Source organism: Phalacrocorax aristotelis, chromosome Z, assembly GCF_949628215.1.
Source record: "Phalacrocorax aristotelis chromosome Z, bGulAri2.1, whole genome shotgun sequence".
Classification (NCBI taxonomy): Eukaryota; Metazoa; Chordata; class Aves; order Suliformes; family Phalacrocoracidae; genus Phalacrocorax; species Phalacrocorax aristotelis.
This window is the reverse complement of record NC_134311.1, coordinates 1,891,710-1,905,747: the sequence shown is the minus strand read 5'-3', so window position 1 is coordinate 1,905,747 and position 14,038 is coordinate 1,891,710. Positions and strand designations below refer to the sequence as shown.

The 14,038-nt window shown below is 35.7% G+C and overlaps 1 protein-coding gene across 4 annotated transcripts in view; it reads right to left on the bottom strand.

The window, feature by feature from the left end:
* The window catches only part of KIAA0825 (KIAA0825 ortholog), a 243,686-nt gene that overhangs the window by 189,149 nt on the left and 40,499 nt on the right, over positions 1-14,038 (bottom strand). For all 4 annotated transcript variants that reach the window (XM_075079976.1, XM_075079979.1, XM_075079977.1 and 1 more), the window contains 2 exons: positions 8,284-8,452; positions 2,534-3,203 (listed from right to left, as the gene is read on the bottom strand). In XM_075079976.1, the coding sequence (XP_074936077.1) occupies positions 2,534-3,203; positions 8,284-8,452 (839 nt within the window). The remainder of the gene's footprint in view (positions 1-2,533; positions 3,204-8,283; positions 8,453-14,038) is intronic.

Here is a 14,038-nt window from a genome sequence, read left to right as displayed (position 1 = left end):
AATTGCGGGAGGGCAGCAAAGGTACCAGAATTTAATATCAGTTCCAAGCAGGAAAAGCCACTTGACTCTAAGAACTTGTCTACTGTTACAGACCTCCCAAAATAGTTATTCTGTAGAATTTTTTCCAGAATAGTTACTTCAGTGGAACTACATTGTGAACACTTTCATTCCAAAGGAAAAGGGTCTTTTTCTGACTTAGTGTTGTGCAAATGTAGTACATTCAAACATGGAGAAGAGAGAAATCTCTTTCCAGAAATGACTCTTCACATGTCAGCTCACATACAATTAACTATTCAATAATGATTGTTTTGGTAACGATACAAGCGTAAGTTTTACTTGAGTTGATTAATAATACCAAATAATAGGCTATGACATATCTGCAAAACGAAAAAAAAAAAAACAAAACCCAAACCAAAGAGACCAAACCTATGTACCTTCACAACTCTGACCCCCTATTTTGCTCTATCCTGCTGACTTCAGTATTGCTGCTTTATTGTTTGGCTGCCTCCAGTCTATAACCACGGATCATCTAGAACAGTCAGGCTCTGCAGAAAACTACTAAGAGAGCCTGCAGGAGAATCAATGCCTGCCTCCCATACCAACCTCTTGAAGTAAAATAATATGAAGTACTGTACAGTGAAGAGATGAAGACATGAGCATGACAGCCACTGTGAAGAAAGTAATTTTGAGGATTAAATGATATTAACAAACACCACCTATAAACACATTTTATGGGTGCTAAGAGGACAGCTGCTGCACCTGTAAATCTGACCTTTAATATATTTTGCATTAAAAAAGAAAACCTTCTATGGGATTTACGAAATAGAGATTTTTTTTTCTTTTTTAAATTAGTTGCAGCAAATGTTTTAAAAGTTACAAGCAAGTCCCAAGATTTATTTTGTTTATTTTCATCATCTTCTGTTCTTTTGAATATACAATAGAACCGTGCACTGGAATTCTGCCCTGTGCTGGCACAAAACCATGTAAAGACACATCTTGTGGCAAAGAGAATTTAAGCAGAGGAAATACTATGTTAATAGATGGAAGATCTGTTCTCTTCCTTCTTGTAATATAGAAGCAATTAATCTGTGCTTTTTTTAGAGCAACCATTATGGTCACTTCAATATCCATGTCCTAGATGTAAAATGGAGATAACTGAACCTCCCCTTATTTATAAGCTGTTTTGAGAGTGCAAAAAAAAATTAAGTTACAAACTTAACTTCCCTACCCGTCACTTTTTCATCAGTGTATCCTCTCACTAGCTCCCATCTCACTACGTAACTCAAAGATATGTTTCTTGTCATTAATTTCGTAATTCAACATGACTCTGACTGTACTACTACTTGTTTCCCACCAACACACCATCGCACTAATACATCAGCCTTACACTGAATTTCTCATCCTTTCACATTGTTTGTCTGCATGCCTGTTCTGTTTCCTTATCTTTCGTATGTTCCACATATTCCTCCGTATTTCAGCTCCTGTTGAAAAATCATTTCTCCATTTCTTCTTGTGGAATTTCTAGTTGACTTACATTAACATGTATATTGATTTTAAAACTCACAAGAGTGTAATTTTCTTCTCCATAGACCTGGCAAATCATGACCTCACTCATCCTCTGTATATGTTGTACAACCCAAAGATCTATCTTCTGTATCTGTATTTTTCACATGATTCTAAACTTTTAATATTTTCTGTCTGCAAACTACTTCACCCCTGTGGAAGGCCATGTTTTAAACAAACAGCTCTTGCACAGAGGAGTGCTCAAAACTCTGCATTGAAAAAGCAATTACATACAATCATGCAATTATGTTATGAAAGTTTCCGTTCTGTATGATTTTTTTATAAAGCTCTGATTCCTCCCTTTGGAAATTAGCATGTCAGCCTCACCAACTGTAAAAAGAAAGTACAGAAAATACCATGTCAATAACAGATTCCTTTCCTGCCTTTGATTCCTTAGAACAGGAAGAAATTACTAGGTAGCATTAATTCTAACTTACCATACTTTCACACAAGACTAGAAAACTTAAATTATTTTTTTCTTTTCTTTTTAGAATTGGAATCTGCATAGTAATCTTTTGGGTCAGCTCTGCTGAATGAATCTGTGTCTATTTAATGGTTACATTATTATACAGGCTTTCCTATAAACTTTTGACAGTTTGAACAAAGTGGGGCTAGAATACCGAAGAGCTTGTGTTTTTTAAATCTGGATTAAAGAGTTCTTACTCTATTATATATTTCATCAGTCGGAATGAGTTAGACTGAAAAAAATTACTATGACATGACAATGTTATCCAGTGAATTATAATTGGGTTTCTATATAAATAAGCATAGGATACTCTCCCTTACTTTTAAACCTTTTCCATCACAATTCTGACACAGTCTATAATTCAACTGTAGTAATATGGTTAAAACACAAAGCTATAATTAATAATCTCAGGCCTCTCTCTTCACAGGAAATAATCAAGTATATTGAAAAAAGTAGAATTAAAATAATATCTAACTACAATGAACATAAAATAAAGCTACTAACCCACAGCATGAACTGTTCCTCTCTGCTTCTTTGAAATCTTGTTTGCCTTAACTATGTGTAGAGCATTTTCTTTGAACTGCAGCTCACAAAGTCTTTCAAGAAGAACTGTAATTTCTTCAGTGATGGTGTCCAGATAGGTTTCATTAATAAACCTCAGTGAAGAAGAAGGATCAATAGTTCCACTTAGTATATACAAATCCTCTTTTATCATTGTGCACAATGTGGGTATGGAACTTTGGTAACCATGAACCACCTTATCAAAATTTGTTTCACCACAACTAGACAAAATACAGTTCTGTAGAAGATCGCTAACCAGTTTATTCTGCATATTTTGATACCTTGTTAAGACTTCTGCTTCGGGATAAAGAAACAAAAGTTGCTGTATGCACTGAGTTTTAAACTCCATTTGTTGTTGTAAAGTGTTAGTATTTGTTTCTTCTTGACTCTGCAGCCTATTTACTAAAAATCGTCGAAGATGCAATCTCACGTCATCCCAGAGAGACTTCACATCCATAGCTGAATCATCCTCAACAGCATGAAGGGAAGATGTTAACTCAAAAGACGTCCCACTTGGAGTACAGGGAAATGAGACACCACACTGACTAGAGAGATCCAGAAGGAAGTGAAGTATCATTTCTTCTTGATTTTGCTCATTCTTCAGCAAGCTTTGCTAACAAAGGTAAATCAGACAGTATTTTAGAAATGCTTTTTTACTTCTGGTTCATAAAATGAACAGCTTCATGCTAGAGTACCGTTTCCAATGCTAATTCTCTTACCAGCAAATTAGAGACTCAAATTGCTATACAAACAACAGACATTTTCCCATGGATTTACACACCAATCCATCTCCTGGGCTACCTGCTCCAATAACTCATATTCTTCTTCCCATCTTTCTTAGATCTTCAACCTCTTTTCTCAATCAGTTCTAACCCGCAGTTCAAACAAAAGCTTTGGAAAGCTCATCAGTTAGAGGCTTGGCAGCCTGCTCATTGTGGTCCACACACAGAGCTTTGTAAGAAAATGGTATGAAAAATAAAACCAAAAAACTATAAAACCAAGCCAGAAATTTATAAAATGAACCACTGTTGCTTTCTATGTTCTGGCTCAGGAGGCAACCATCGAAAAGGCCATTCTAAAGCCAAAATAATCTTCCCAGGACCCCCTTAAAGAACTAAAATTGAAAACTTGTTAAGAATTGAACAGGCTTAGATTACACAGGGCAGAAGAATAAGAAGCTGTGTATCCTGTCAGACCAAGACGCAGACTGATACATAAACAATATAGCAACCTCTAAATACATCTGTGCTATGTGGGCTGGAGAAGCAGCTAGTTAACAAAGCAGGTGAAACCACATGGATGCATGTGCTGTTCCTACTTCATCTGAGCCTGAAGAGCTCCTGCTTGGTCCAGGGCCAGGATCTCTGACCTTAGAGCTGCTTCAGGTTCAAGAGGCCATGCAGCAAATAGCAGGCCTTGTCACAGCTCAGTGCTCTCTACTTGGCCCTGAATGACGCTAATTTAAACAGCACTCTGCAGGTTTCGTTAATATGTGTGAGACAAATCATTTGCATGAATAAGGCGTGTCCCATATATGAGTAGAAGACAACCCCAAAGTCCCACGGTCACTTGGCGCCAAAATCTCCCTCCTCTCTCAGAGAAGAAAACTTACCTGTTAAAAACCCATCTCCCACCTCCTCAGAATTTTTCCTACTGCAGGCTGGCCTTGGCCACAGTCCCAAGCCCACCAACTTCTTGTTTGTGAAGACCTGCTCTCAAACCTCCAGATGCACTAGAGCTGACTACCGATTTCCCCATCACAGTCACAAGCAAACTGAGTGAAATTGGTGGTACTCTTGATTTTCTAGGCTTCAGGAACCAAGCAGGCAAGCCTTAGGTGAACCAGGGTCTAGAAGCCCACTTGCTTGCTCCCCCACCTCCTATCACTCCTCTCCAACAAAGTGCTGTTGCAAATCGCGTGAGTGTAGCTCTTTCCATGCATGTCCTATATCTCGGTCTGCCAGCTATACTCCATCCTATAGAGCAAGGCTGGTAAAGAAACTGTTGTCAACCTTTCACAGTCAGAACTACTGATTTATTTAACCTATGGTATTGAAGGAAATTATTAGTTTTCCTTCTTTTCCCATTTTGAAAGACAGAGAAATAAATCAAATTGGGACATTGCATTGCGTATACATAATAATTTCCAAATACAAAATGTTCAATTTTGTACTGTAGCAAGCTTTTATCAATGATCTATAAAAAAGACAAAATTTTGAACAAAAATCTCAGTGGGCTGCTTTTTTTCCCCCCTCATGCTTTGGAATCACAAAAATTTTCAATATCAGAACTCCTACTCTTTGTTCTGGATGATTCAAAACTGTTGTGCTGTTCTGGAAGAAAACAAGAGTTCAACCTTCCTACTGCCCTCTACTGTGGAGTGCTCCAGGATGAAAATTAAAAGACTTTAGCACCACAGTAGCTAATTCTGAACGAAAGACAGGGAGCATGATTGCCTCCCATAATAGAAAGTCTTAAATATAATAGACTAGCTATTTTTCTTCCAATTTACATCTTTATTTCAGAATGCCTCCTACGAATTTTTTTACATACAAGCAGGAAACACATGTGGAAGACAATAATAAAGGAAATTATCAGTCAAATATCATCCTATGAAAGCATGATCATCCTATAAAAGCATCTGCATGTGACAGAAATACGTATAACTAGTTAAAATATTAAACCATACATATCAATATGCATATGTATAAGGCTGATTTTATTTTCTTTTATTATTACTGAGGTATTCAATAAAGTTTTGTGGCCCCAAAGAGAACGCGTCTCTGTGTGTAAACTGAAACCCTAGTCACTAACCACTGTACTGAAGAGTCGAGTCTCCGCAGGTAGACTCCTGGAGTTTAAAGATAAAGTTTTTGTTATGAATCATGCTCAAATACTGCATTCTGAAATGAACAAAACAAGAGAAGCTGTCAAAACACTGAATGTAACTGATGTCTTTGGATGATGCATCCAAAATATCTTCCAAGCAAATCCCTACTGCTGTTTAAGGTTAAGCAGAAACATTTTTATTCATGAAAGCCAATAGGAATCTAAGTATTGTTTCAAGCCCTTTAGAACCTAAACTAAAGCATTAAAAATAGGGACTTTTCAGATGCCAACTTTGTGTTATTCAGAAAAAGAGCCCCTGAAGTGAACTCTGAAGCCCTGGAAACAGGGTCATCAAGTCTCTTTGAACATCGCCTGTATTGATTGACACAGGCTTTTCCATTTAAAAATTAACCTGTAAAAATGCTTCAGAAGATGATGCCAAAACTATCCAAGAGAAAAAGATCCAAATTAGTAACCAAGGGTTTTAGAGAAGCATGAAAAGTTCTTTTATGAGCACAGGAAGTTAGTGATAATAATATATAGGAAAACATTTGCGGTCTACCAACTGGACTACCACCTATACAGACTACTACCTATCATATCCATAAACAAACCCAACAGATGAAGATTTTGTTAAAAAAAGATTATGTCATTAGTTTAGCAGGATCACAAATTAATAAAAATGTGTTCACGTACATATTCAGCTTTTAAATATTTAGAATTACAAAACAGTACACAGAATGATGAAATTTCACATAATTAACATTTTGAGGCTTCATGAAGAGCCTCAGTATTTCCATGAGAGTTCACAAATGCATGAGAACACCCTGCTAACAATAAACCTAAGTGCAGCACCTCAGCCAAAGCACATACAGAACTTTGCACTATTTTTTTTAATTGTCCCAGCAGCTTAAAAGATAAACAAAATCCATAGCAAAATAAACACACATAATAAGGGATAACAATGAATCAGGATATTGTCCTGAATTAGAAGGAAGGTTACTATTACTGAAGATGTATTATATAGTACTTAATTAAAAGCTTGCAAGTGAGAAATTAAGTCAACTGAGTAATTAGTTCAACGGACGGAGATACACATTTAAGAAAGGTCAGATCGTAATAATCTCATTAATGCTGAATATTATTGAAAATAGTTTACTGCAGACTTGTTTATGGAGCTAAAGATTATACACTGCGAGCACAGCTTCTTACAGATGGATTGTCTATGCTAATACATAAATACTTTTCATCTGTAGTCTTATCTATGCAACAGGCTGGATTATCTAAGACGCCGTGAGCCTGGAAACAGTGATAGCCAAGTTCCTGAGCTCCACAGATGTTTTCTTGATAAGCTGTGCGGAATTGAGACTCTAAGGCTTCTCACACTTCGCTGTCTGTTTAGCAGCCTGCCACAGAGCCATTCTCAAGGCTTAACCGGACTCTACAGCCCACAGTCATGCAGTCAGTAAACTCGTGGGAAGCTGAAGAGCTACAAAGCACATTTTGTGTAAGATACACCCGACATATTCCAGAGATGGGGACATGCTGGTGTTTCCCAAACAAATGCCGCCACCTGGTGTCCAGGTATATGGCTTGAATAGACCGTGGAGCGGGAAGAAAGCAGGGAATGGACACAAGCAGGTCATCACTGCCATGCCTTCTTCTGAGGGTGTTTAAGTAAGGATCTAACTGGACTAAAGGGAGTAAGAGAAGACTCTGTAAGTCAGCATTTTCCAGGATTCTCTCATTTTGTCTAGATCAAGTATGACATGTAGCAGTCTCTGACACCCTTGAATGGGGTGATTATTAACAGCAGCATTCAAGTTGATCACCTGTGTTAGAAGGGCACAAAATCACTTCTTCGCCACATGAACACTAAAGACCTGGTGTTTCTAGAGAGTACTTCCTCATTTGACACAGCTTAATATCCAGCGGATTCAAGGGTGACAGAAAAATCAACAACCAGTTTTAAGAGTTAAAGAACTGAGAGGCAATTTGATGAAGCTTGATCTTTAGTCAGGACATAGTCCCAAAGGAGTAAATACTCCACTTCTCCACAGCAGTCTTCCGCTGCCAGTACAGCCAGTTGTAACCTAAAGGTGTTCGTGTCCTACAACTGAACCATGACATGGAGGTGACAAAGAACAACCCACTGGATACTGTTTATTTGTTTTGACACTCATACATATATCATATAAACACATATATACATGGTTTCTATATAAACTTGCAGGCTGTCATTTACTGAGGTATCATCCTTCACTTACGTAGCCAATTCAATTTTACAGACTTCCATTGCCACACATATATTCTAAGGTTAACTTCTAATAAAAATTTTGGACAAAAATGCCTTCTAAAATGATGGAATTTTTCACTGAATTGAAGTCAAATTTCTGGTTACGCCTAATTGTACAGTTTGCTAGGATGTAGCTCCCACATTTCTGATTAGAAAAAGTAGACAGGAAGTTATGCTTAAATAATGCAAAAAGGACAACAATCTGTATTAGCTAAGTTAAATTCATACTGATACAACTAAAGAACAAGCAGTAACAGTAACAGACTTGTGTAGACAGTAACTTCAGATGTTTTTTACCAACGTGTTTATAAAAAAGTCCTAGCAGTGCTGAACATGTGGTAGTTATCATGAAAAGATTTTGTCCCAAGTTTGTCTATTTAAGGCAGGGCCAAAAGGAAACATAACCCCTTGCTATGGCATAAAAATAGGACTAAGCCTTATAATAAAATTTCTGAACTATCATCATCACAGTCAGGACTGAAATAACTAATTAACCTCAAAACCCTCCGCCCACCCATCATATAACCAACTTCCCCAAACACTAAAGTCTTTAGTAAACAGATTTTACCAGGGTCCTAAGGAACTCCATCAGCTCTCCACGGTGTGTAGAAGAAGGTCTGAGAGAACTAAAATTGCAGTTGTTCAGCCACTGAAGGCAGTCAGTTGTGCTCTGTAGTATTTCATCCGTACATATTTCATTTACTTCTGATTGTAGGTCTTTAAGACACTGTTCTATGCTAAAAAAAAAAAAAAAAAAAAAACCACCATAATTTTTTTTCATGGCTTGGAGATAAAAGCCTTTTATATATTCTATATTTTAAAAAGAAAAACTACCTTGAATTGATGTAACACTAGTCCTTCTTCTTCACAGACTTCATTACTCTCACAAAATAAGGCCTGAATTTACAGGATTAACATTTAAATACAGCTGAGCTACAGGTAAAGTAAATTTCCTTCAGGCCAGACTGTACCATCCTCAGTACAATTAAGTACTGCCTCACTTCTCAAAACAATCTCGTACTTTTTAATGAAGTGGTTAGTGAATAAGACATCATCCAACCTAAAATCTGGTCCTTCGTGCTTAATTAGCTAAAGCAGAGAATATAAACTGAATCAACTGCCATATTCAAAGGCGAATGTGTCATTTTGCTCCTTTAGCAATCAGTTGTTTTATATTACATAACATATACTAACAACTTCTTAAAGACCCATTGACATTACAGAAAATGCTGAAAAGAATTTTAGAGCCAGTTGTGCTGAGAAAGAACAACTGTTCTTTCTTGGTTTTCTCATTAGAATATTTTAAAGAAAACAGAGTTTGTTTTCAGGGAGCTGATCCACTCCTTAACATTCATCTAGAATCATAAACCTGTTTATGAAATCAGATGAGGCTGGTATGGTTACCACAAGGATTTCCATTGCAAAAATCTAAAGAACAACTGAAAACCCCAAATTATTTTATTTCTATTTTTTTAAGAGCAATGCTTAAAATTTTATATAGTTTCACTTAGAAAAACAGTAGTGACTAGATCTACACAGATCTACATTTAATACGAACAAAGCAAGCAATAAGACTGATGCCAGTTTTGGTTTATTGAAGTGTAAAGTGATTCTCACTACTATTTAACTTTTATTTTGGAGTATATTAGTTATTCCATTTATGTTCTTACAGCTGACGAGGAATGCAAGGCTTAACACAAATTAAAATTTAGTTCTTTCTATCTCTGTAGAGTTACGGAATTAGATGAGATCAGCTCTTTACAGGTCAGATACTTTTGATCATCTTACTTTCTACTTTTATAACATCAACCAAACAACAAACTTGCCTACTACTGCCACTCACCTCTCTATTTTATAGAGATGAAGTATGGCTGTTTAACTGCTCTCTAACATTTTCAAACTTGACTAGTTTTGGCAAAAGAGGACAAGAGAAGACTAGAAAAGATGACAGGTAGAGAAGAAAAGGAGAATAAGAGGACAGGGAAGAAAAGAAACTGGAAAACAAATAAAATATTTAAGTGTATTACAAGCCATGCTAAAAATACCAAATAAAGACCTCCAGTTTTAAAAAAGGAAAATTTTGTTTTAATCATTAACATTGAATAAAGTTTTTAAATTTTTATGCATAACTTCTCCGGGAGGAAAGATTCATTTTCCATGAAATGTCACCTTTTTTGGAGGAAAATATTTTTATTAAAAATATTATCTGCTTTTAATATGAAATTAAAAAAAAAATCTTAAACACTACTAACCCATATAAATTTGTAACAAGAAATCAGTGATGAAAGACCATTCTGCATATCACATATTGACTACACTTTGGCACTTAATCCTGCCTGCAGTACTGTTTTCAGGATGTGGAAGAAGTATTTATTTGATTTTCTAATGGATTTTCTCCTTTATTGAATGATTTGCATTTTATTCTTTTACAGATGTTATGCAATGTACCCTGAATTCCTACTAGCTGTCTCATTCTGATCAACAGCAATAAAGTAAATCAGTGTCATCTGTACCTTTGGGAACTGAGTCTGTTAGTTTGAATTGACATTTGAAAAAAACAGTGGAAAAAAAAAATAAGCAAATGATCACACTACATTAAGTTCAGAGATAAACAGTAGTCTGTGTTTTCCTTTTGTTTTTAAGATACCTACAACAAGCACAAAAGAGAGAAGTATATTTATTCTGAGAATGCCACAAAGACTTATCATCTATGATAGGTTTCGCTTTGTGCCTTTTTTTGTCTAAAATACAGTACTAAATAATAAGAAACTGAATGCGAAAACTGCACAAGCTACAATTATAGAATGCAAGGACGATCATAAGAATGTAACTGCAGAAGTGTAGCATTTTGAATGTCAGAAAAAAACCACAATTGTTTCCAGAACAATGATTACACAACTTCTAAAAAAAAATTTAATTAAAATAAGTAGGTATTCTGAACAGGTTATTTTCCCATATTTAATTTTGTTCATTAAGAATTATGGGTATGTTGGTTTATGCTTTAAAGAAAGGAGGTAAACCATACAAAGTGTACCTACTCTACCAAAATGAAGCCACCACATTTTACAGCTGCATTATTTTCAGAAAACAAATTCAGTAACTACAACTAATGCTAAAGTATGTGAACACTTTTAAAACTTATGAACACATGGGTGGTCTGTAAAACCTCCTATAAAATTGATGCAAGTCTTAACACTTTTCCTGAACATGGCTGCGTTCAAAATGAAATGCACCGAAACAACTATCTTCCCATCATCAAAGGGCCTTATCGGGAGCACAGAGGACCTCCATGAAAAACAATCGCTCTCTGCCTGTGGCCCACTCAGGTTCCTGAGGGACAGCCCTGCCATGAATACCAATTCTGAACTTGACAAAAGATTGGCATGTATCTTTTTAACTTGTGAAACCTGTTCTCAGGACTATGAAACTAAATGCCTTGTTCATACACCTTGACTCCTGGGACACTATCAAAGGCTTTTATTGTGGTGCGCTGATGTGCCTCGTTCAATCATACCCAACAGATTACAGCATTGTGCATTGTAAAAGGGACTACTGTTGTTAGTCTGTGCCAATCTGCTTCAATTAGGAACTAGTTTTTACAGTCATCTTTGACATAGGAATCTGTGTGTAAGCCAATAACCTACAAGCTATGAATAGGCTACAGCCTTCTCAAGACCAGGTATTTTGGTCATTTGTCCCAACACTGATAAGGGGATTAGGTGGATAAATTTCAGTGGCGCTCCCTGTAGGTACAAATAATGATAAATCTGTTCATTTTATTTAATCCTTTTATTCCAATAAAGTAAACATTGAATTAGGACTAAAACTGTTTTTCATTGAATAAAAATATTTTTATCCTGTTTACTTATGGCATACTGTTGGTAAACATGGTCTCAAAAACACTGCCAGTTCTTTTAAGATTTTAGCCAACACATAGTATTACATGAACATGGTTAACTGTAGATACTTATTCCTTTACATGAACTACATCGTTAAATGAAGTATTTAGGAATTTAGATACCACTGGAAAAAATATTTTACTGTGTATTATCTGAGTTTAGAAAGCAATCATTTTAAATAAAAGACTTCTGCCAAAATAGAATTAAAATTATTGTCACTATGTAGGCTGCTATTTAAAACTATAATTTCACATCAGTATAGGGAGAATGAGACTTTTGTTTCCTTTTTTAGAAAGGAAATTTGCTGAAGCTTTAAAAACTGTAAAAAAAATATATAATTTTGATGTGAAAAATGTGCTTAATGTATTTAATGAATCTTCTTCTTAAAAGTACAATTACAAAAAGCCATGTAAAGCGCAAAATTCCTTTTTCCTCCCAAATAACCCTTTTTCATTAAGGTTTAACTGTAAATATATTTTAGTAAGTTCGGTGCAGTAAGTAAGCTCCTTTTTTTGAAAAAATTGAGGCATCAGCCCAGATTACATCAACTGACACTATACATGTACGATGGGAGTGTGTATTTTCTTAAAATATGACAATGGAAGAATACAACCATGTCTGTGTGCAACCCTATCTAAATCAGGAACACAAGATCTGGAGTACAACAGGGAAATCAGATACAGTTCACTACTTAACTGCTTTTTCCCTGCTTACTATTGTTAACTGTCTCTGTGTTCTCTATGTACGTTTTCTGAAACATCCTCCGAAACTCTAAACCTTAATGATACCGTGAGGCACAGAATAAATGTTTTAGGTGCTCGGGTACGAATGCTGAGACATTGGTGAACGTAACCAGAAGGTGCTTAATGCCTCAGTTGGAAATTAGCCTATTGTGCTACATTAGAATAGCTGTTCCTGGTCAGATGGAAGGTCTCCATGTCCCTGACAATGGTTGTTCGGAGATGTCAAAGAAGAATGAAAACAAAATAAAACGAAAAGATGTTAAGACTTCTCAGAACATTTTCATTATCTCTGGCAGTCTGTGACACATGGACTTAAATCAGATAGTGTCGTCATATTTAACAGCCCTCAAGTAATTTTTCTTCCACAGATGATTCCACTTTTCTTTGAACCTGTGGAACTGTTCAGACATGAACACAAAAAAATAGTCACCAAGTGGAATATAAAAGCTCAAAGGAAAAATTAACCTTTGTCTCTAGCAAAAAAATCTGATGGTTATGCTTATATGGATAATTTTGTAAAATTGATCAATTTTTCAAGACAGAAATCTTTAGTCCCACACAAAGAGTATCTTGAGCCTTTGTGAGCACATCAATGCTTGTGGTTAGTACTACTGGTATACCATTACACTAGTCAAAATGATTTCACTGAAATAGCTTTTCCTTTCTACAGGTGAGAGGGGTTGTTTGTGGTGTTTTGTTTGTTTGGTTGGTTGGTTGGTTGGTTAGTTTTTTGTGTTTTGTTGTGTTTTTTTTTTTAAACACACCACACAAAGTTCTGTTATGTTATCCGTGTCCACACTACAGTACTTTTCTGGAGTAGCATTTCAATATCATTTGGAAAGTAATCCCACTGTAGAGACACAGTCTCTATTTGAGAACTCCTCAGTGCTCTTATTTTTTAAGTTAATGACAGTTTTTAGGAATAACCTTATCATGTGGACAGAATGCTTTTTAAGTGGCTGCATCAATGGGCAAACAGTTACAAACCAAGTGCTATAATGGAACTGATAGTATAAGCACTGTCATACTGATAGAACATTATTTTGAAAAGCACAGTATCAAAATGAGGGTTGCTGTCTCCATAGATCATTTTCCATTGCCTAAGATTACTATGAGTAAGTTGAAGGATGATCTTCTAACTCCTTTCAATTTCTAACAAGGACTGTTTCAATTTATTTCATATAGCATATGGAACAGCCATAAAATGACAATGAGATTGGTTAAATTAAACTGCTAAGCTATAATGTGAAATTATCTTTAAACCTCATGTTACTTATGCTTAAGATCCTCATATTTATGGAAATCTGCTTTTAGAATCAGAGTTTACATGTCTTTTATTACGAACATGAAGTTAATTTTAAAAGTAATGAAATAATTGTTACCACTGTTTTTTGAAGATAGAAGCACTAACACAATACTACTTCGTTACTATCATGTATATTCATGAACAATCTTGACTGCTGATACAAAATCAGTCATATAATTTGGAAACCTGTGTGTCAGAGGACCTGCTGTACAGTTTGAGTAGCAAGAAATCTTTGAGAAAGACTTTTACCAGCATAATTCCCACAGGCATTTCCTTTGTTATACTTTCTCCCACATGGAAACAAACATTTTGTTTTATTTCATGAAAGCTGACCTGCCAAAAAGGGAATATCAAGAAAATTTCCCATGATCTATG